At 42.0% G+C, this 24484-nt stretch overlaps 1 protein-coding gene across 1 annotated transcript in view; it reads right to left on the bottom strand.

Moving 5' to 3' along the window:
- Nucleotides 1-24484, bottom strand: part of flvcr2a (FLVCR heme transporter 2a) — a 131073-nt gene that overhangs the window by 75045 nt on the left and 31544 nt on the right. Inside the window, exons 2-3 of the mRNA XM_043700216.1 lie at nt 13147-13288; nt 8460-8600 (exon numbers count right to left, since the gene is read on the bottom strand). Of these exons, the coding sequence (XP_043556151.1) occupies nt 8460-8600; nt 13147-13288 (283 nt within the window). The remainder of the gene's footprint in view (nt 1-8459; nt 8601-13146; nt 13289-24484) is intronic.

Here is a 24484-nt window from a genome sequence, read left to right on the forward strand (position 1 = left end):
CATGTAGTTATCCAAAAGTCTTTTAAGTATTGTAACTATACCTGCATCCACCACTTCCTCTGGCAGTTCATTCCACACACAAACCACTCTGCGCAAAAAAAGTTGCCTCCCCAGGTCCATTTTTAAAACTTTCTCCTCCTACCTTAAAATTATGCCCATTAATTTTAAACTCCCCCAACCTACGAAAAGACTCTTGCTGTTCACTTATCAATGCCTCTATGATTTTATAAATCTCTATAAGGTCACCCCTCAACATCCTATGCTGCAGTGAAAAAAAAATCTCAGCCTATCTTCATAACTAAAACTCTCCATTCCTAGCAAAAGCCAGGTAAATCGGTTCTGAACCCTCTCCAATTTAATAGTATCTTTCCTACAGCAGGGCAACCATAACTGCACACAATTCTTCTGAACAGTCCTCACCAACATCTCACACAACCTCAACATGTCATTCCAACTCCTATACTTCAAGGTCTGAGCAATGAAGGCAAGTGCGCTAAACACCTTTTTAATCTTTTGACCTTTGATGCAAATTTCAAAGAATTATTTACGTTAGGTCTCTCTGCTCTACAACACAACCCAGGACCATATCATTGAGGCCTGCCTTTGTTTATTTTACCAAAATGCAAACCTCAGATTTATCCAAATTAAACTCTATCTGCCACTCCTCAGCCTAATGACCCAATTGATTGAGGTCTCAGTGTAACTTTAGGTAACCTTCTTCACTGTCCACTATATCATCAATGTTGAAGTCATCCACAAAATTACTAACCATGCCTCCTACATTTTCATTCAAATCATTTATATAAATAACAAACAAAAATGGACCCAGCACCAATCTCTGTGGAACACTACTGCTCTCAGGCCTCCAGTCTGTAAATAAACCCTCCACCACCACCCTGTCTCCTACTGTTAAGTCAATTTTATATCCAGTTGTCAAGCTCATCCTGAATCCCATGTGATCTAATTTTACTAATTAGTCTATCATACGAAACCTTCTCAAAGGTTTTATGGAAGTCCATATAAACAACGTATACAGCTCTGCCTTCATCAATCTTTTTAGTTACTTCCTCAAAAAACTCAATCAAGTTTGTGAGATACAATTTCCCTTTGCACAAAACTATGCTGACTACTTAAAATCAATCCTTGCCTGTCTAAATGCATCTAAATTCTTCCTTTCAGAATCACCTCCAACAACTTAGTGATGTAAGGTTCACAGGTCTACAGCTCCCAGGCTTCTCCTTACAGGCTTTCTTAAATAAAGGCACAACATAAGCCACCCTCAGTCCTCCTTGACCTTACCCATGGTTATACATAACACAAATATTTCTGCAAGGGGCCCAGCAATTTCTCCCCTAACTTTCTACAACGTCCTGGGATACACTTGATCAGGTCCTGGATTTTATCCGCTTTTATGTTTTCTCAGACTTCCAGCACATTCTCTTTTGTAATTTGAACTGTTTTCAAAACATCAATATTTATTTCCCCAAATTCTCTTGTCTCCATTCCTTTCTCCACAATACAAACTAATGTGAAATATTCATGTAGTATATCTCCCATCATCTGAGGGTCAACACAAAGATGACTGCAAAGATCGTTAAGTGGCCCTATTCTCTCTCTAGTTGCTCTTAATGTACTTGTAGAATCTCTTTGAATTATCCATAACCTTATCTGCCAAGGCTATCTCATATCCCCTCTTTGCCCTCCTGATTTCCCTCTTAAGAATACCCATACAGCTTTTTTACTGTTCAAGATATTAACTTGATCCCAGTTGTCCATATCTAATTATATGATTTTTAAAAAATTCACAACCAGTGTGACAATGCTGCTTCTTTAACAAGGTTATGCTGTCCTTGGCTTTGTTTTCAGAGTGGTTGTAAAAGCAGTGATTCTGAAAGGTCTAGGTTTGAAGAGTTTTCGGACCAATTTGACAACTAACAGATACTGCCTCAGGCGAAAGACTTTCAAATTTTAAAAAAGGCACTTGTACAATGAAAGGGGAGTGGCCAGTTCTCCCAGCTCAGCTTTTCTCTGGGTTGGTTTGGTTTTAGCAAGCAGAGTTTGAAGTTTCTGGACCCAAAGAAGCAGGTCCATGCTGATCCTACCTCTCTCTGACGTCTGTCCTGGAAGGCCTTGTGTTTAATTTTACCTTTTTTTCCAAGAGGTGTTTATGGGGATTGCTGCAAATATTTGGAACAGCATCATTAAGTTGGGATAATCTGTTAGGTTTTCGGATAGTTTGTTATCCTGTATTCTGTGCTCTTTTGTGTTTCATTCTTTAATCTTGTAAATAAATTCTGTTTTGTTTAAAACTAAGTGGTGTGACCAGCTGCATCCTTCCTGGAATATCCACATTACACCTGCTTAAAATAACTAGCAAAGTTAGGGTCCAGGCTACTTTCTTGAAATGTTTGGAGGGGGTCTGGCTTAGTCCATAACCACAGAATTTCAATATTTTAACTATCCATTGTTCCGTACTCTTACCCGCCTTACTCTTTACTCTAACAAGAACATACTATCTCTGAACTCTTATGATCACACTTCTGAAGATGCCTCATTGTCAGACGTCTATTTACCTCTGTACAGTCTATTCCAATCAATGTTTGAAAGTTGTTGACTCATACCATTAAAATTTGCCTTACTCCAATTAAATACTTTAAATTTTATGGAAGGCGTATCTTTTTCCATGACTATTTTAAAACTAATAGAATTAGAATCAGTAGAGCCACTTGAAAACCATTGGGATAATAGTTATAAGCTTTCCTAAAATATCACTGCAAATAACAGACAGCTTAGCTTACTATGGTCTAAGTAGTTCAATTCCAAAATCCTTCTGGTTGTTCTGTCAGAATAGATTTCAGTTTGGAGGTTGGCAGTCATAGAGATGTACTGCATGGAAGCAGAGCCTTTGGTCCAACTCATCCATGCTGACCAGATATCCTAAATTAATCTAGTCCCATTTGCCAGCACTTGGCCCATTTCCCTCTAAACCCTTCCTATTCATATACTCATCTAAATGCCTTGTAAATGTTGTAATTGTATCAGTCTCCAACACTTCCTTTGGCAGCTCATTCCATTCACACACCACCCTCTGTGTGAAAATGTTGTCTTAGGTCCCTTTTAAATCTTTTCCCTCTGGCCCTAAACCAATACCCTCTACTTCTGGACACCTCAACCCCAGCGAAAAGACCTTGTCTATTTACCCATGTCCCTTTTATAAACCACTACGGTCACCCCTCAGCCCCCAACACTCCAGTGAAAACAACCCCCAGTCTATTCAGCCTCTCCTTACAGCTTAAATCCTCATAAGAACATAAGAACTACGAGCAGGAGTACTCCATCTGCCCTTTGAGCCTGCCCTGCCATTCAATAAGATCATGGCTGACCTTTTCTGTAGATTCAGCTCCACTTACCCATGCTCTCAACATATCCTTTAAATCCTTTATTGTTCAAAAAAAGTCTATCTTAGCTTTAAAAATGTTTACTGAAGTAGCGTCAACTACTTCACTGGGCAGAGAATTTCATAGATTTACAATCCTCTGGGTGGAGAAGTTCCTTCTCCAACCCTGGCAAACATCCTTGTAGATCTTTTCTGAACCCCTTCAACTTTCACAACAGCCTTCCTATAGGAAGGTTATCAGAATTGCACACAATATTCCAAAAGTGGCCTAACCAATGTCCTGTATAGCCACAACATGACCTCCAAACTCCTATACTCAATGCTCTGATCAATAAAGGGAAGCATACTAAACACCTTCTTCATTATCCTATCTGCCTGCGACTCTATGTTCAAGGAGTTATGACCTTGCACTCCAAGGTCGCTTTGTTCACCAAAACTCCCCAGGACCTTTCAATTAAGTATATAAGTCCTGCCCTGAATTGCCTTTCCAAAGTTCAGCACTTCACATTTATTTAAATTAAACTCCATCTGCTACTCCTCAGCCCAATGGCCCATCTGACCAAAATCCCGTTGTATTCTGAGGTCGTGTTCATCAAAGTGTAAGTGCTCAGGTCATTGTATTTTGATCCCATATATAAATAACTCAGAAATAGCAAGTAAAATTTCCATATCTACCAATGATACAGAATTTGGTTTGGCAAATATTGTATGTGAAACTGAACTGCTGTTCCAGTTCCAATTGAAATAATGAATACTTGAAGATGTGATGCCAATCACGCAGACTTTATGATTCAGTGTTCTTTTGTCAATTGTGGGAAATCTGCAATAGACATGCCAAGATGTACAAGGTTATGGGCCAAGTGCTGGAAAGTGAGATTACAATAGGTTGGTAGGTGTTTTTAACTGGTGTGGACATGATGGGCTGAAGGACCTTTTTTCCTGTGCTGTAGACTTCTCTGAATATATTTCTTTAAAAATAGGTAAGTCCCCAGGGTGGAATGAATTTATCTTAGGATTCTCTGGGAAGCCAGGGAGTATAGCTTTATTAGATTACTTATAGTGTGGAAACAGGCCCTTCAGCCCAACAAGTCCACACCGACCCTCCAAAGAGCAACCCACCCAGACCCATTCCCCTACATTTACCCCTTCACCTAACACTATAGGCAATTTAGCATGGCCAATTCACCTAACCTGCACATCTTTTGGACTGTGGGAGGAAACCCACGCAGACACGGGGAGAATGTGCAAACTCCACACAGATAGTTACCCAAGGTAGGAATTGAACCCGAGTCTCTGGCTCTGTGAGGCAGCAGTGCTAACCACTGTGCCACTGTGCTGCCCCATAGCCTTGATCTTCATGTTGTCATTGTCTACAGGAATAGTGCCGGAAGACTAGAGGATAGCAAATGTTGTTCCCTTGTTCAAAAAGGGAAGTACAGACAACCCTGGAAATTATAGACCTGTGAACCTTACTTCAGTTGTGGGTAAAGTGTTGGAAAGAATTATAAGAGATAGGATTTATAATCATCTGGAGATTAATAAGTTGATGAGGGATAGTCAACACAGTTTCATAAAGGGTCGGTCGTGCCTCATAAGCCTTATTGAGTTCTTTGAGATGGTTGATGTGGTATATATGGATTTCAGTAAAGTGTTTGATAAGGTTTCCCATGATAGGCTATTGCAGAAAATACAGAGGCATGGGATTGAGGGTGATTTAGCAGCTTGGATTCAGAAATTGGCTAGCTGAAAGAATACAGAGGGTAGTGGTTGATGGGAAATGTTCATCCTGGAGCTCAGTTACTACTGGTGTACCACAAGGATCTGTTTTGGGTCCACTGTTGTTTGTCGTTTTTATAAATGACCTGGATGAGGGCAGACAAGGTTGGGTTAGTGAATTTGCAGATGACACTAGAGTTGTGGATAGTGCTGAAGGATGTTGTAGGTTACAGAGGGACGTAGATAAGCTGCAGAGCTGTGCTGATAGGTGGAAATGGAGTTTAATGCGGAAATGTGTGAGGTGATTCACTTTAGGAGTAACAGGAATGCAGAGTACTGATTTAATGCTAAGATGTTCGGTAGTGTAGATAAGCAGAGAGGTCTCGGTCCCCATGTACATAGATCCTTGAATGTGCATGTACACCAGCCCCTTAAGGCAGTAGGACTAGGGGATACAGGAGTTAAGGAGATATTTATTAGTCAAGGCATAGAGTTTAAAAGCAGGGAGGTTATGCTGAAACTGTATAAAAGGTTAGGCCACAGTTAGAGTATTGGGTGCAATTCTGGAATTGACCTTATAGGAAGGATGTGATTGCACAGAGATTTTTCAGGATGTTGCCTGAGCTGAAGGGTTTCAGTGATGCAGAGAGATTGGACAGACTGGGGTGGTTTTCCTCAGAGCAGAGGAGATTGAGAGGGGAGATGTCTGAGATGTATAAAATTAAAAGGGGTTATACAGTAGACAGGAAGAAACTTTTTCCCTTGATAGAGGGATCAATGACCAGAGCCATAGATTTAAGGTAGAGGACCAAAGGTTTAGAAGGGATGCAAGGAAAAATCTTTTTACCTAGAAGGCGGTGGGAATCTGGAACTCACTGCCTTAGGGTGGGAGTGACAGAAACCCTCATTACGTTGAAAAGGTAATGATATATGTATATAGATGGGAATAGTGCAACTCCTATGGTTTACATGGAATTCAGTAAGGCCTTTGACAAGGTCCCACATGGAACACTGGTCCAAAAGGTAGGAGCCCATAGGATCCAAGGCTGGATCCAAAACTGGCTTCCGAACAGGAGGCAAAGGGTGATGGTAGGGGGTTGTTTTTGTAACTGGAAGCCTGTCACCAGCGGTGTAACCACAGTGATGGGTGCTGGGACCCTTGCTGTTTGTTATGTACATTAATGATTTGGATGTGAATGTAGACGGTATCATTAGTAAGCTTGCAGATGAGACAGAAAAACGGTGATGATGAGAAGGATGGTCTCAGGCTACAGTCTGATATTGAGCAGCTGGTAAACTGGGCAGAGCAATGACAGATGGAATTTAATCCCAATAAGTGTGAGGTGATGCATTTTGGGAGGTCTGATAAGGGAAGGATATACACAATGAATGGTAGGTTCATTGATCCCTGAAGATACCAGCACAGGGAGACAGGATGCTTGCCTGTTTTAGCCAGGGCATAGAAGAGTAGGAAGTCTTGTTACAACTTTATAAACATTAGTCAGGCCACAGACCAAGTACAGTGTGCAGTTTTGGTCTTCACACTATCGAAAGGAAATGATTGTATTTGACAGGATACACAGGAGATCCATCAAGATATTGTTTGGGATGAAAAGACTCAATTATGAGGAGTGACTGGATGGGCTGGGTTTGTTTTCCCTGGAGCAGAGGAGGCAGAAGGGGATTTGATTGAGGGATACAAAATTATGAGGGGCACAGACAGGGTAGATCATGAGAATCTCTTCCTCATGGCAGATGTGCCTGAGAGCAGAGGGTACAAGTTTAAGATGAGGAATTAGTGGTTTGAGGAGATATGAGAAAAACATTTTCAACCAGAGGTTAGTAGAAATATGGAATGTGCTGCCTGACAGGGTGGTAGAGACAGGTACTGTTGCAACATTTAAGAAACATCTGGATGAGCACTTAAAATGCCAGGCACAATAGGCTATGGATCAAGTGCAGGGAAATGGGGTTAGTGTAGTTTGGTGTTTCTGGTTGACATAGACATGGTGGGCCGAAGGGCCTGTTTCTATGCTATACGCATCTGTGAAATAAGGCAAGATGGATTTTGGGTTAGAACAAGAATAGAACAGATAATGTTCAGGAACAGAGATGAGATACAGTTCAATCAGAGTGGAAGCTGTGAACTTGGCAACAGCAGAAGTTCATGGAGTGGAGGAAGGTGATCGTGCACATCCAACATAAAAGGTTGGTCCCAGAACCAACGATTCTAAAATAAGTACCAAGGTTAATTGTCTAGATAACAGCAAGATCCATGTTTGCTCTAAGTGAATAATTAATACTTGGTTGTTTCAATCTGAGAAATGAATAGGAGAACAGAAATGTCCTTTTGACTTAGTAATGAGCATTTAATAGCATTTGGGATATATCTTGAGCAATATCAGTATTTGTTGCATATCCTGAAATGACCTTGAGAAGGTGGTGGTAACTGACCTTCTTTAATTGCTACAGCAACTTGTAATGCAGGCACATCAAAATGGTGCCAGAGTGTGGCTACACTTCACACTTTTCATTGTTTTCTTTAAAATAAATGTGATAATAAGTCATTAAATCATTCAATTCAATTCAATTCACCCCCAATACTTATTTTATGTAGTGGTTTAACATACTGAGTGGTGTGTGAGACCACTTTTAAAAACATAGATTTGTGGAATATGGATCAGCATTTATTGCCTGTCCCTAGATTCCCCTTGAGAAGATGGGGGTGAGCTGCCTTCTTGAACCGCTGCAGTCCCATGTGCTGTGGGTTGACCTACAATGCCCTTAGGAAGGGAATTCCAGGATTCTGACTCCGTGACAGTGAAGGAACAGCGATATATTTCCAAGTCAGGATGGTGAATGGCTTGGAGGGCATGGTGTTACCATGTATCTGCTGCCCTTGTCCTTCTCGATGGAAGTGATCATAGATCTGGAAGGTGCTGCCTGAGGAGCTTTGTTGAATTTCTAGACAGCATCTTGTCATTGGTATGTATTGTTATTCACCGAAGGTTCTGGAATACTGTTCTAGCAACATTACGCCTACATCTGTTTTGGTAACACCAGAACATTAATATTGTGGGAATTCAGTGATGGTAATGCCACTTTATGCTTGGGAGCTATAAGATTAGCTTCTTTCTTGGTGGAGATGGACATTGGTTGGCAATTGTATTACCTGAATGTTAAGGTGTTGCTATATTCATAGAGACTCTACAGCACAGTATAAGGTCCTTCGATCCATCACGTTTGTGCCAGCTATTCTAATCCCATTTTCCAGTATTTGGCCATAGCCACGTATTCCTTCATTTGGGATATTTCACTTTTGTATTGGAATAGAATGAAAGCTTACCATAGGTAACAACAAGTAGGAAAAATGGCATATTTTTAACCAATTGCAGTATTGACTGGACGTAGGAATAATCCAGCATAGGTTTGGCAAGGATAGCTGCCTGTGCTTGGCTTGGTGGAATATCTGGCTTCTCCTGAAAAACTGATAGAAAAGAGCACAATTACAATGCAGTTCCAAGTAAGTCATTTCTGAGTCTTTAATTCCCCCCTTTTGTCTAATGCGATGTCCATTGTCTTTTAATGCATTATTAGTGCAACCTTTTCTAAATTCCAGCTTTGATCAGTTAAAGCAGAAAAACTGGAATTACAATAGGAAATAATATTTACAGCAGCCGATTACAATGAATTTGGTCAGTATATCAAAGAAAGGTCAAGTTACCATGGTCCCAGAGGACCATGGGGCTGCTTGCTCATTCAAGAGAGATGATTGGTCATTGTTTAACCTGAAGGTCACCATGCCTCAGGTGAGGGGAGAGGTTGAGAAGTAGAGTCCTTCATAACAACCTCAGCCAGCGCCGGATTAGAACCCATTGTTGGTATCATCCTACATAACATACCAGCCATTCAGCCAACAGACCCCAAATATATTCTGTAAGACCTGTATATTAATACGTAGCACAAGCTCTTATTAGATCTGAGAATACACAGCTAGGGTCACAATCATTACTGAAATAAAATAAAGAACTGCAGATGCTGAAAATCTGAAACAAACATAAACAGGAATGGTTGGACAAATTCAGCCTTTGTGATGAGAGAAAACAGAGTTAACATTTCAAGTCTGTTTCAGAAGATCATCACTGGACTCAAAATGTTAATTCTGTTTCTCTCTCCATAGATGCTGGCAGATCTGCTGAGTTTCTCCAGTAATTTCTGTTTTGTTTGTTTCACACTTATTACTGCTATCTGACTCAATATCAGGGGATAATTGTGTTAGTTCTCAGACAGACATCCAGCCTCATTTTCCTTTCCATTAAAGTTGCCCACTACGCTGCTTTCTACACTCCCACATAAATTAAAAGCTACAATCATCTGGTTTTTACAGAATTTTGATATGTCTAGAGGATCCAGAATGAATAATGACTTTAATGAAGTGTATAAAATCCTGATAAGGTGGTAAAGATGTTTCATTTTGTGGGAGTCGAGAATTAGGAGGCACTATTGTAAAATCTCCCTATTCAAACAGGGATGTCAAATTTAGGAACAGCAGTAGGCCATTCAGCCCCTCAAGCCTGTTCCATCATTTAATGAGGTCACAGCTGATCTCTGGCCTAACTCCATTGTCCTGCCTTTACTCAACAAAAATATAACTAACTCAGATTTAAAATTAACAACTGATCTAGCATCCAATGCCACTTGTGGAAGAGTGTTCCAAACATCTACCACCCTTTGTGCCTATAACATCTCTCCTAAACGGTCTGGCCTTAATTTTCAGACTGTGCTCCTAGTTCCAGAATCTCCAACCATTGAAAATAGTTTATCATTACAGTTTTTTTCTTGTTAATATCTTGAAGACTTTGATCACTTCACCCCTTAACCTTCTAAATCCTAGAGAAAACAGGTTTAGTTTGTGCAATCTCTCGTCATAACTTAACTCCTGAAGACCAGTGCAGTTCAGAGTAGGTTGACGAGACTATTACCTAAAATCGCCAGCAGCAAACTAGAACTTCAAGAGAGTTAGGCAGCAAAGGTGATTGCAGTAGCCATTATTCAAGAACAGGTTGTGGGCGGCACGGTGGCACAGTGGTTAGCACTGCTGCTTCACAGCACCAGAGACCCGGGTTCAATTCCCGCCTCAGGCGACTGACTGTGTGGAGTTTGCACATTCTCCCCGTGTCTGCGTGGGTTTCCTCCGGGTGCTCCGGTTTCCTCCCACAGTCCAAAAATGTGCAGGTCAGGTGAATTGGCCATGCTAAATTGCCCGTAGTGTTAGGGGTAAATGTAGGGGTATGGGTGGGTTGTGCTTCCGCGGGGCGTTGTGGACTTGTTGGGCTGAAGGGCCTGTTTCCACACTGTAAGTAATCTAATCTAATCTAAACAGGTGTTGGGAAAGCTGAAAGGTCTGAAAATGGATTAAATCACCAGGACCAGATGCACTACACCCCAGAATGCTGAAGGAAGTGGCCAAAGAGATTGAAGAGGTATTGGTGGTGATTTTTAGGGAATTACTAGAGTCTGGGAGGGTCTCACACTGGGAAATGGCTAAAGTAACATCGCTGTTTAAGAAGCGTGGGAAGCAGAAGACAGGAAACTATAGGCCAGTTAGCCTGACCTCGATCATTGCTAAGCCATTAAGGATAAGATTGTGCAGTACTTGGATGTGCATGGTAAAATAGGGCTGAGTCAGCACAGCTTCATCAAGGGGAGGTCATGCCTGACAAGTCTGTAGAATTGTTTGAGGAGATAACAAGCAAGTTAGTCAAAGGAGAGCCAGTGGCTGTGATCTATTTGGATTTCCAGAAGACCTTTGACAAGGTGCAACATAGGAAGCTGCCAAATAAGATAAGAGCCTGTGGTATTAGGGGCAAGACACTGGCATGGATAGAGGATTGGTTGACTGGCAGGGGGCAGGGAGTATGGATAAAGGGGCCTTTTTCAGGATGGCAGCCAGCAACTAGTGGAGTTCTGCAGAGGTCAGTGTTGGAACCTCTACTACTCATGTTATACATTAATGATCTTGATGAAGGAACTGAGGGCATTGTTGCTAAGTTTGCAGATGGCACAAAGAGAGGTGGAGGGACAGGTAGTGTTTAGGAAGTGGGGGAGGCTGCAGAAAGACTTGGACACGTGAGGAGAGTGGACAAAGTAGCAGAGATGGAATACAATGTGGGAAAGTGTGAGGTTATGCACCTTGATCAGACAAATAGAAGAGCAAACTATTTTCTAAATGGGGAAGGCTTCAGAAATCTGAATCACAAAGTGATTTGAGAGTCCTCGTTCAGGACTCTCTTAGGGTTAACATACAAGTTCATTTAGCAGTTAGGAAGGTAAATGCAATGTTAGCATTCATTTCATTAGGGCTAGAAAATAGAGCAGAGATATCCTGCTGAGGCTGTATAAGGCTATGATCGGACTTCATTTGGAAAACTGAAAGCAGTTTCAGGCACTGCATCTACAGAAGGATGTGCTGGCATTGGGGGAAGGTGGGGGGGGGTTCCAGAGGGGGTTTACAAGAATGATCCTGGTGATGAAGGGCTTGTCACATGAGGGACGGTAGAGGATTCTAGGTCTGTACCAGATGGAGTTTAGAAGGATGGTTGTGGGGGGTGGGGAGAAGAAACTGATTGAAGCTTACAGAATACTGATAGACTTGGACAGAGTGGATGTTGAGATGATGTTCACACTAGTGGGAGAGGCTAGGACCTGAGGGCACTTCAGCAGAGTGAAGGGGTGAGCATTTAGAACTGAGGTGAGGAGGAATTTCTTCAGCCAGAGGGTGGTGAATCTGTGGAACTCATTACCACAAAAGGCTGTGGAGGTCAAGTCATTGAGTGTATTTAAGACAGAGAGAGAGATAGGTTCTTGTTTAGTAAGAGAATCAATGGTTATGGGGAGAGACAGGAGAACAGGGTTAAGAAACATATCAGCTGTGACTGACTGGGGGAGCAGACTCAATGGGCTGACTGGCCTAATTCTGTTCCTATACCCTATTGTCTATGTTCTTATGGATAAGATCCTGAGGGAGCTTCACAAGGTAGAAATGGAGAAGATTTTTTTTGGAAGAATCTGGAACTAAGGGAGTTACTCTTTAAAAATCAGAGATGATCTTATTGACAGTGATTAAGTGAAACAGATAAACAAAGATTCAGTGAAATTTTCACTTGTGGGAATGTGAGACTTTGGAACTCTGTCTGAAAAAGCAGTGGAAGTGGGTGATTGGATATTTTTTAGGCAGAGGTAGATCAAGGGAAAGAAACGTCAAAAACAGTTCAGCCATGGGGGTCTTATTAACTGGCAGAAGAAGCTTGGGAGACCTGGTGACAGACTTCTGTTCCTGTTTCATATTTTTATATATTAAACACAAAAACAAGTCTTTAAGAAGTAGTGTTGAATACAATACGTCTGACTTTAAGGATGAGTGAATTTATGATTCACTGTTTAACAATAACTGACTCTGCTTAATTTAAATTCCCTTCTGTGTACTCTGGACAAACATAATAACCTTCTATTAGTTAAACCTGTTTATATTCAGCATATTCAGAGACCGTGCAACGTAAATATTGGTTGCAAAAGGGAATTACCTGCAACAAGCAAACAGCAACTGACATCATCAGTTACCACCTCCAGTTATAACACACTATTAAACATTTGTATGAGGGTTGAGGGCACCTCAGGCCAGGCATTTATTGCCCATCTGTAATTGCCCAGAGGACAGTCGAGAGTCAACCACATTGCTGTAGGTCTGCAGTCACGTGTAGGCCAGACCAGGTAAGGCTGGCAGCTTGTTTCCCTAAAGGACATCAGTGAACCAGATGGGGTTTTACAACAATCAACAATGGTTTCATGGTCTAGCTAATAGGTTTTTATCCCAGATTTTTATTGACTTTCTGCCTTGGTAGGATTCAAACTCATGTCCTCAGAATATTAGACAAGGTTTCTGGATTACCGGTTTAGCAATAACATTTTCTGATGATGGAACATTCTGTTTTTCTAAGATAGTATGTCCTTAGCTCATTTAGTAGTCTCCTTACCGAGAATAACAAGGATAAACAGCAGAGTTGCTACTGCAGCAGTGCCATAAAACATGATGTTGATGTGGTAAGTCAATTGATCCAAGTCATCCACATTTGGTACAATCATGGGGGGAATAAGAAAACCCAGTGCAACTCCCATCTGTAGAGAGACAACAGACAACAGTTATGAATGACAAGCCATTTACAGGTTACAATTACTCACATTACTGGGAGTACAGAACATGAGAACAGTGTAGAAAGACATGTGTGTGCTTTGGTCGTACTGTTTATCATGAACCAGCAAGTTGGGCTCAATCTTACAGTTTTGGTTATATGTGTCAGGTTTTGTGGAAGGATTTCCACCACCAGGCCTGGAAAATTTGCCTCACGGCATGTTACCAAACTCACTTCATTAACCATCAACTGCTCACCTCCCCATGGAGTCAGTGACGTCCAATTCTGGCTCCATCCCAGAATCACTGACCATTCAGTGAGTACTTGCTGAAAGACCAGCATCCTGCACCATTTGTAAATGTTGGCTGTGCCCCTGGATGAGCACTGGCAATCAGTGTTAGCAATCCAGCATTGCCCCTCACCAACATCATGGGACAGCAGCCATACTACCCACTGCCAATAGCACACAGCTGGCATGCAGACACTCCCTCATAGATACAACCCCATCTTCTCACCCTGGTCACTGTTCATCCACCAGGCCCCACAGTTTACCTGTCCTTAACTATAGCCAGTCTGAACATCCTCTCTTAGTCACCATTATTCTGTCCCAGTGCCCACTGGAGGCCCAAATCCTGTCATTGCCCAGTCAGAGAATAGCACCTTCAGGCAAGTAAGCAGACAGTCCCAAACACAAACTTTTATTTACAGACAGCAGACACACACAAAACCGACAGAGGCTGCAGGTCAATCCCACAATGCAATCAAATGCTAGCATCATGATCAGCAACTATTCCCCATTCCATGATGGTTACTGCTCACAGCTCTCAGGCACTGGAACCAGGTAGCAATCAGGTCACATCTGGTGTGTCGCACCAAATGCAGCGGGCCCTGTCATGGACAAGGAACAGCTTCTTCCTCCCTAGTGTCCTCACTCTCCTCCTGCCATGACTGCTCCCATTCACCCACTTCCTTGGCATCGAACACACTGATGTCATAGATTCATTCACCAAGCTGATGTGTTTTTCTGAAATGTTTCATCAAAAAATCAAAGACCAACACCCACATCCAATAGGTCAAGTGTAGTCCACAAGGTACCCTGCAGGTTCAGTAAGAAACATTGTATAGGACAAACAGGATGTTCTTGATGACTGGGGCATCCAGAACAAGGGGTCGCAGTCTAAGGAAATCGAGTAAGATCAAGATGAGGAGAAATTTCTCCACCCAGTGAAATTGCCTGGTTCAGAAAGCAATTGAGATGAAAACATCAAATGTTTTCAAGGAGGAATTAGATATAGTTCTAAGTGCTAAAAGGGATCAAAAGGTGGGGATTGGGGAGAAAGCAGGAACAGGAAACTGATTTGGTTAAACAGCTATGATGATACTGAATGGCGGAGCAAGCTTGAAGGAATCTCATTCCTGATCAAGGGCTTTTGCCTGAAACATCAACTCTCCTGCTTGTCAGATGCTGCCTGACCTTTTCCAGCACCGCACTTTCGACTCTAATCTGCAGCATCTGTAGTCCTCACTTTCTCCTTGAAGGGCTGAGTGGCCTACTCCTGTTCTTATTTTCTACATTTTCAGATAATGTTATCCAAAGGTATTAAGGCTAAATGGAGTTAGGTCACAGATTGCATGATCTCACTGAGCAGAAACTAAAGGCCAAACAACTAAATGTTGCTCCTACAGTCCCAGCAATTATTAGCAATATTTCCCCAATTATAGCCAAAAAAAACTGTTGTGGATGCTGGAATCTAAAGGAGACTAGCAGGAAGCTGGAAGAACACAGCAAGCCAGGCAGTATTAGGAAGTGAAAAAGTAAACACTTTGGGTGTAACCCTTCTCCAGGGTTACACATGAAATGTTGACTTCTCCAGCTCCTGATGCTGCCTGGCTTGCTGTGTTCTTCCAGCCTCCTGCTGGTCCATAATATTTCCCCAATCACCATTCAAGTCATCTTCTGAAGAATGCCATCATCTTTTAAAAGATCCTGGATATTTAACAGTTTCAGCCTTCAATTTTCTTGTTACAACACTGACATTTACCTGACAATGGGGAATATTGCCCAGGTATATCGCATGCATAAAAAAGCAGGACAAATCCAACCTGGCCAACTACCAACCCATCAATCTGCTCTTGAACATCAGTAAAGTGATGGAAGGTGTCATCAACAGCGCTATCAAGCAGTACCTGCTCAGCAATAACCTGCTCAGTGACGCACAGTTGGGGCTCCCCCAGGGCCACTCAGCTCCTGACCTCATTGCAGCCTTGGGTCAAACATGGACAAAAGAGCTGAATTCCAGAGGGGAGATGGGAGTGACAGCCCTGACATCAAAACAATATTAGATTGAGTGAGGCTTCAAGGAGCCCTAGCCCTGGAATTTATAATAATCAGGGATGTTGTCTTCTCTGGTTCGAGTCATACCTGGCAAATAGGAAAAGATTATGGTTATTGGAGGTTAGTCATCTCAGCTCCAGGACAAATCTACAGGAGTTCCTCAGGGTAGTGTCCTAGGCCTAACCATCTTCAGCTGCTTCCCAAACCGTCAATTTTCCTGCTCCTCGGATGCTACCTGACCTTCTGTTCTTTTCCAGCACCACTCTAATCTAGACCCTGCTTCATCATAAGGTCAGAAGTGGGGATGTTTGCCTACCATTGCGCAATGTTCAGCACCACTCGCGACTCCAGGCTTGGACGAATAAGTGGAAACTAATATTCATGCCCCACAATTGCCAGGCACTGCCCATTTTCAAAAAGAGAGAATTAAGCTATTGCCCTTTGACATTTAATAATATTACCATCACTGAATCTGCCACTATCCTGGGGGTCATCACTGATTAGAAAGGCAACTGTACTTACCACATAATCACCACATCCACAAGCATTTCCATATATCTGCCAACAATGCTCTTCCTGCACCAGCTGGAACAGGTAATAAATGTTGGCCCAGCCAGCAATGCCCCACTGCAGACAAACGTTAATTCCTCATTAATTTAATCTCTCTTTCTGAGGACAGATATGATATTGACAACTTCACAGTCCTCCAACAACACCATATCTAATAAATCCACAATAGCTTGTATTTTTCCTGATGTTTATGCAAAATATCACTCTTTGATCCACAAATAAAGACCTTTGCACTGTGAATTAGACAATTATTAAATCACTCCATTAAGACTGTCTCAGGATCAATGTTCAGAGTTCCCTCTGGCAAAGAGTCATACAGCACAGAAACAGATCCTTTGGTCCAACTCGTCCATGACAACTAAGTTTCCCAAACTAAACTCGTCCTACTTGTCTGCATTTGGCCCATATACCTCTAAACCTTTCTTATTCATGTACTTATCTAAATGTCTGTTAAATATTGTAACTGTACTTGCATCCACTACTTCTTCTGTCAGTTCATTGCACATGCAAAACACCTTCTATGTGAAAATATTGACCCTCAGGTCCCTTTTAAATCTTTCTCCTCTCACCCCTAATTTTAAAATCCCCCACCCTAGAAAAAAGGCCTTTGTTATTCACCCTATCTATGTCCCTCATGATTTTATAAACCCCTATAAGATCAGCCCTCAACCTCCTACACTTCAGCGAAAAAAGTCCCAACCTTTCCAGCCTCTCCTTATAACTCAAACCCTCCATTCCTCGCAACATTTTGGTATATCTTTTCTGAACTCTGTCCAACTTAATAATATCCTCTCTCTGGCAGGGTGGCCAGAACTGCACACAGTAGTCCAAAAGAGGCCTCTCCAACGTCTTGTACAACCTCAACATGATGTCCAAACTCCTATGCTCAAAGGTCTAAGCAATGAAGGCAAGCACACTAAACACTTCTTAACCACCCTATCTACCTGTGGTGCAACTTTCAAAGAACCAGGTACCTGAACCCCTAGGTTTCTCTGTTCTATAACACTACCCAGGGCCCTTCCATTAACTGTATAACTCCTACCCTTATTGTTTTACCAAAATGTAATATCTCACACTTATCCAAATTGAACTCCATCTGCCACTCAAACAAAAACAGAATTTGCTGAAAAATCTTACAGGTCTGGCAGCAGCTGTGGAGAGAAATCAGAATTAATGTTTCAGGTTGAGTGACCTGTTCTGAGGAAAGGTCACTGGGCCTGAAACATTAACTCTGATTTCTTTCCACAGATGCTGCCAGACCTACTGAGCTTTTCCAGTAATTTCTGTTTTTGTTTGCAACATATGCAGTTTTATTTTTGGTTTTTCCATCTGCCACTCGTCAGCCCTTTAACCCAACTGATCAAGATATCTTTATAACCTTAGATAACCTTTTTCACTATTGACTATTCCACCAATTTTGGTGTCATTCACAAGCTTACTAACCAGATTCCCAGATTCTCATCCAAATTGTTAATATAAATGACAGATCCAGCACCAATCCCATGTTAACTTTTGTGATCACTGGGGATATTATAAGCTACACATTGGGGGGGGGCGGTCAGGAAGGTTACTACTAAAATATCAATTCTACTTCCAAAACTAATCAATCACAATCTTTATTACTGATGTGGATGTTAAACATGGACAAAGGAGGTTCAGTTGCTCACAACCAATTAATCTGCCATCACTCTGTATGTTAGAATGGTTTAAAGATGTGTTTTAGGCAAGATTCTGGAGTGTTGTTATTGCCTGATCAATTACATCCAGTTAAAATCAGAGCCTCAGGCAGAAAAGATTTAGAAAAACAAAAACTGCTGGTTATGAATTACAAGCTTGTAATTGTCAATTATCTCGAACAATACACTTAATGTTGTGTGAATGTCAGCAGTCCATGATTTTTAACTGCCTGTAAACATTGACAGGGATCACTGAGTTGGAACTTTCTAGTTTAACATTAGGAAAAGACTGCAAACCGGAACAGATCAGGAACTAGAGCTGGATGTGGTCCAGAGTTCACAATCAAAATGTTTCATGGTGTTATGAAGACACTTCAGACTTAATACTACTTGGAGGACTTAAGTTTTGAAGGATTATGAAAAAAATTGATTTATCTCAGGTTTAATGGAAATACCTGGTGTGGTTTATTTAAAAGTTGTTATTGACAGTTCATTGTGGACACTGCATGTATTTTAAACAGATCACATTCTGGTGATTACAGTTCGTTTGCTGCACGGCCCTGCTGAGACTGTTTGAACAGGGACTAGCTTGGAGAGGGACTTGGTTTATCTGCTTCAGCTGGTCTGTTTAGAACAAATTGCCCAGCTGACCTCTCCCATTTCTCAAAAGAAAACTCTCTCGGGATGTTAAGAGTGAACCTACTTGTTCTTTGGAAAGAGTAGTTAAAAAGAATATTTCAATATTGTATTTCCTGAGCAATCTGCGTCTACAGGACTGCAAAGACAGATGTGTGTAATTAGGAACATGAACATCAGGACAAACCTGGAACATTATCTCTTTGACCTTTGCCTTCAAGAATAACTCACTGGCCACAGTAGTTTTTTCAGAAAGCCAATCTGCACAGAAATCATTGTTTTCCCCTCTCTCCATAAAATGCATGCGTATGTCTACATTTTGAGACTAGAGGGATAAGCATTTACACTTGTTTTTGACTGTCTATATTAAACAATTACTGCATCTTCATTAAGTTTTGCTTTGATAATAAAGGTTTTTGTTTTTTAAGAAACCTGGTTGCTAGATTTTGTTGTTTAAACCTGAAGTAGCTAAGGTTGTAGTGGTGCTGGAAAAGCACAGCAGGTCAGGCAGCATTCGAGGGGCAGGAAAATCGATGTTTCGGGCAAAAGCCCTTGCTTATTCCTGATGAAAGGCTTTTGCCCGCAACGTCGATTTTCCTGCTCCTCGGATGTTACCTGACCTGCTGTGCTTTTCCAGCACCACTCTAAACTAGACTCCGATCTCCAGCATCTGCAATACCCACTTTCGCGTAGCTAAGATTGTACTTGGTTGTACAGCATTGAGATTACAGAAACAAAGCCCTCCTATAAGATACTGACTGGATTTATATGTCAGTCAACACCAGGAAAGCTGGAACCAGATTTGCAGCTGATTTTGACTCAGTTTTCGCTAATTCCTCACTAAGGATCTATAAATATGCAGCTGAACACAGTGACTGGAGAAAGGGAAGAGCACTGAAAAATATGAAAAAAAAGCTGAAAAATGAAACATAGAAAATAAAATAAAAACCAAAAAAGGTAAGAAATGTCACTGATAACCATAAGGAGTGGAATTGAAATATTCACACTAAAGCAACAAGTTGAAAATAAATAAGTTTAGTTTGAAATGAACAAGGAGTGTGAATTAGCAGGCCAGTGGCTGTTTTTGCTCACCTGTTTCAAGTTCCAATTATTTCCATCACAGGCCAAATTTAATCTGGGCATGGAGGCTCTCAGCCACCATCATAAGAAGCAGCATGAGGCATCTTCACTCCTGAACTCAAATCCCCTTAGAATTATCAAAAATAAGCAATTTGCCTTCCTATTTACTTGCTGTGCCTGCACACGAACGTTTAGTGACTTATGGACAAGGACACCCCAGGTCCCTACACTCCTACTTTTCTACCCAAGTGAATAATTTCATATTTACGCTTATTTTCCATCTGCCATGTCCTAGCCCACTCACTGAGCCTGACCAAGTCCTGTTGAAGACTCCTCGCTTCTTCCTTACATCTTAGAATCCCACCCATTATTAGCAAATTTAGAAATATTACAGCATTACCCACTTCCAAATCATTGATGTCGATTGTGGACCTAACCCTGACCCTTGTGGTATCCCATTAGTAACAACCTGTTATCCTGGGAATGATCCATTTATTCCCACGCTCTGCTTTCTGCCTATTAACCAATTCTCACTTCTTGCCAGCGTATCCCCAATCCCATGCTCAAATTCCTGTTTTCAGCAGTACAGAATTGATGGGCCAAAGGCCTCTTTTGTATTGTGTGATTCTGTGATTCAACAGGATGTTATCAAAAGCCTTCTGAAAATCCCAGGTGCACCACATGCACTGGCTTTCCTTTGTCTGTACAACAAGTTATTCTTCCAAACAAAACTCAAACAAGTTTATCATACATGATTTCCCTTTCCTAAATCGATACTACCTCTGCCCAATGGACCATTCTTTTCTATATCTTTTTTTTAATTCGCTCATGGATGTAGCCATTGCTTGCTGGACAGCATTTACTGTCTGTCCCAAGTTTCCCTTGAGAAGGTGGTGGCTCACATCTCTCAGCATTGAACCTTACCTGCTGCCTATCCACCCACACACCAACTTCTCAATGTCCTTTTGGCGTTCCACATTATCTCCTCACAGTTTACAATTCTTCCAAGTTCATTGCCCTCCCCAAACTGTGAAATTGCCCCTGCACACCAAAATCCAGATCATTATTAGATCTCAGAATAAGCAAGTGTCCCAATAACGACCCTGGGGAACTCCACTACAAACCTTCTTCCAGCCTGTAAAATATCCATTGACCATTACTGTCTGTTTCCTATCATACAGTCAATTTTATATTCATGTTACTACTGTCCCTTTTATTCCATGACCTATCATTTTCTTCTGGTGTGTGACCGACCCTCCATTGGACACCTTCGGGAAGTCTATCTACACCACATCTCATCAACTCTCTTGGTCATCCCTTCAAATAAACTCCAGCAAATTAGTTAGATACGATTTTGCCTGAACTTCTCTGTTTTGGCTCTTCCGAATTAAACTATAATTTCCACGTGACTATTCATCCTATCTTGAATAATTGTTTCTGGAAGTTTCCCCACATTGACGTTAATCTGATTGGTCTGTAATTGCTGGGCTAATCTCCATAAACTTTTTTGAAGAAAGTTTATAATTCTCCGAACTTTGGATTCCAGGGAAGATTGAAAAATTGATGCCAGTCCCTCTGCAATTTCACCTCTCGGGCCCTTCAATATCCTTGGATTCACCTCATCCAGCCCCAGTGCCTTCTTCACCTAAAGTACAATAGTTTATCCAATACATCGTCCTTATCAATTTTAAACCTTTCACCTAACTGCTTTTCCTTCTCTGACTCCACTGACTGGGCAACATCTGCTTTGTGGGTAAAACAGGTGTACAATATTAATTTAATACCTCAGCCATGGCCCCCGCCTCCAGGTGTAACTCCCTTTTTTTGGTGCCTAATTGGCCTTACTCCTCCTTTTATCAACCTTTTATTATTCGTATGCATACAGAAGACTTTAGTATTTCCTGCATGTTTGCTGCCAGTCTCTTTTCACAACCTCTGTGTTTCTTTTGTTTCCTTTTCCAAGTCACTTGTATATTAGGAGACGTTGTTGATTGCTCTGTCCCCTTCACAATTCTTGGTAGTGTGGATGTGCAGAGGGATCTTGGAGTCCATGTACATAGATCCCTGAAAGGTGCCACCCAGGTGGATCGTGCTGTTAAGAAGGCATACGGTGTGTTAGGTTTTATTGATAGAGGGATTGAGTTCCAGAGCTGCAATAACATTCTGCAACTGTACAAAACGCGAGTGCGGCCACACTTGGAATATTGTGTACAGTTCTGGTTGCCATATTTCGGGAAGGATGTGGAAGCATTGGAAAAGGTGCAGGGGAGATTGACCAGCATGTTGCCTGGTCTGGAGGGAAGGTCTTATGAGGAAAGGCTGAGGGACTTGGGTCTGTTCTCATTGGAAAGAAGAAGGCTAAGGGGGGATTTAATAGAGACATACAAGATGATCACAGGATTAGATAGGGTAGGCAGTGAAAGCCTTTTTCCTAGGATGATGACGTCAGCTTGTACGAGGGGGCATAACGACAAATTGAGGGGTGATATGTTTAAGACAGATGTCAGAGGCAGGTTCTTTACTCAGAGAGTGGTAAGGGCGTGGAATGCCCTACCTGCTAATGTAGTCAACTCAGCCACATTAGGGAGATTTAAACAATCCTTGGATAAGCACAGGATGATTTTGGGATAGTGTAGAGGGACGAGCTGAGAATAGTTCACAGGTTGGCGCAATATCGAGGGATGAAGGGCCTGTTCTGCGCTGTGTTGTTCTATGTTTTATGTTCTATGTTCTATGATTCAGAACTCTCCTCCCAATTCCCTCCCTCAGGACTGTATGACATTATTAGACATCACAGTCATTTGTTGCTTCTTCTATTTGCTTTTTTCATTTGTCTTCTAGAATATTCTATTTTCATCTTGGTTTTTAATTGTATTTTCTACCTGACACACAACTTAAACACACACCCTTTTCTTTGCGATTCAGGGAGCTCAGGATTGCTTTCTCTGACCCTTTCTTTTGAAGGAATCTCATCTCCTCTTTGAAGGTAGCACATTGTCAGTTCATGCTTTTCCCACCAATCTTTGACACCCGTCCATGTGGTCCAGCTCTGTTCTTGCCCCATTGAGGTCTACTTTCTACAAATGGATTAGTCTTACTCTGGATTGACCAACTAGTCATTTTCTAATGTCATTGTAAATGTTATGTACAATAATCAATATTCCCTACATGTTCTCCTATTGTCACTTGATTTAATTGGTTCACCTCATTTCCTAAGAACCAGAACTATCCAGCATCCTTCCTTGTTGGTCTGGACACATACTGCTGAAAGAAGCTCCCCTCGTTGCCCCTTACACTCACTATCCCAGTAATTAATATCTCTGATTCTGACTGCTCCTTTGATGTTTGCACCCAGCTTTAATTTCCCGGCAGATTTGTTCTTCACTACCTTTACCACCACCCGATGGTATATAGATTACACCGTGCAGTGCAATTGCACCCTTACTACTCCTGAGCTCAAACTAAATGGATTCTGTCCTCTGGAGCATCGTCTTTCACCAGCTCTGCAGTGTTCTCCTTAACCAGTGTTTCTTTTTAAATTTTGTGGTTTCATAGAGTCATAGAGATGTACAGCAAAGAAACAGACCATTTGGTCCAAACTCGTCCATGCCAATCAGATATCCTAACTTAATCTAGTCCCACCTGCCAGCACCCGGCCCATATCCCTCCAAACCCTTCCTATTCATACACCCATCCAGATGTCTTTTAAATGTTGCAATTGTACCAGCCTCCACCACTTCCTCTGGCAGCTCATTCCATACCATACCACCCTCTGCGTGAAAATGTTGCCCCTTAGGTCTCTTTTAAATTTTTCCCTTCTCACTCTAAACCAATGCCCTCTAGTTCTGGATTACCCCACCCCAGGGAAAAGACCTTGCCTATTTACCCTATCCATGCTCCTCATGATTTTATAAACATCTATAAGTCACCTCTCAGCCTCTGACGCTTCAGGGAAAACAGCCCCAGCCTGTTCAGCCTCTCCCTATAGCTCAAACCCTCCAACTCTGGCAACATCCTTGTAAATCTTTTCTTAACCTTTTCAAGTTTCACTGTTAACTTCAGATTTGAGACAGCCCAGGGAATCCCTTGTGGACTCAACCTGTATGCCTCTCTTGGTTCTTCCCAGAGATCATACTCTTTGGTAGTCTGGAATAAAAACCTCTTGCAGAAGTTTAGTTTAGTCTTCCCCTATATTCACCAATAGCATCGCTGTTACAACATAACATTGACACCTATAACCAGGTTAGCTAAGGTTCCAAAACCTTGGAAGGGAAGGGTACTAGCTCTTCCTTTAAGAGCTCTCACAGGTTACTCCCTCCTTCTGTCACAAACAGACTTCCTTTACACAAAGGACTCTCGGATGGTTTGTTGCCTCCCGGGTGCCAGGGTCCGAGACGTCTCGGACCGTGTCTTCAGAATCCTTAAGGGGGAGGGTGTGCGCCCAGAAGTCGTGGTGCACGTTGGCACCAACGACATAGGTAGGAAGAGGGATGGGGAGGTCATTCAGGAGCTCAGGGAGTTAGGCTGGAAGCTAAAAGCTAGGACAGACAGAGTCGTCATCTCTGGGTTGTTGCCGGTGCCACGTGACAGTGAGGCAAGGAATAGGGAGAGAGTGCAGTTGAACACGTGGCTGCAAGGATGGTGTAGGAGGGAGGGCTTCAGATATTTGGACAATTGGACTGCATTCTGGGGAAGGTGGGACCTGTACAAACAGGACGGGTTGCACCTGAACCAGAAGAGCACCAATATCCTGGGGGGTAGGTTTGCTAGCACTCTGCAGGGGGGTTTAAACTAATTTGGCAGAGGGATGGGATCCGGACTTATAGTCCAGCAAGTAGGCCAGCTGTTTGTCAGGATGTCCAAGTGTGTGGGGAGGCTGTGAAGA

This window comes from Chiloscyllium plagiosum, chromosome 12 (assembly GCF_004010195.1).
Source record: "Chiloscyllium plagiosum isolate BGI_BamShark_2017 chromosome 12, ASM401019v2, whole genome shotgun sequence".
NCBI classification, from domain to species: domain Eukaryota; kingdom Metazoa; phylum Chordata; class Chondrichthyes; order Orectolobiformes; family Hemiscylliidae; genus Chiloscyllium; species Chiloscyllium plagiosum.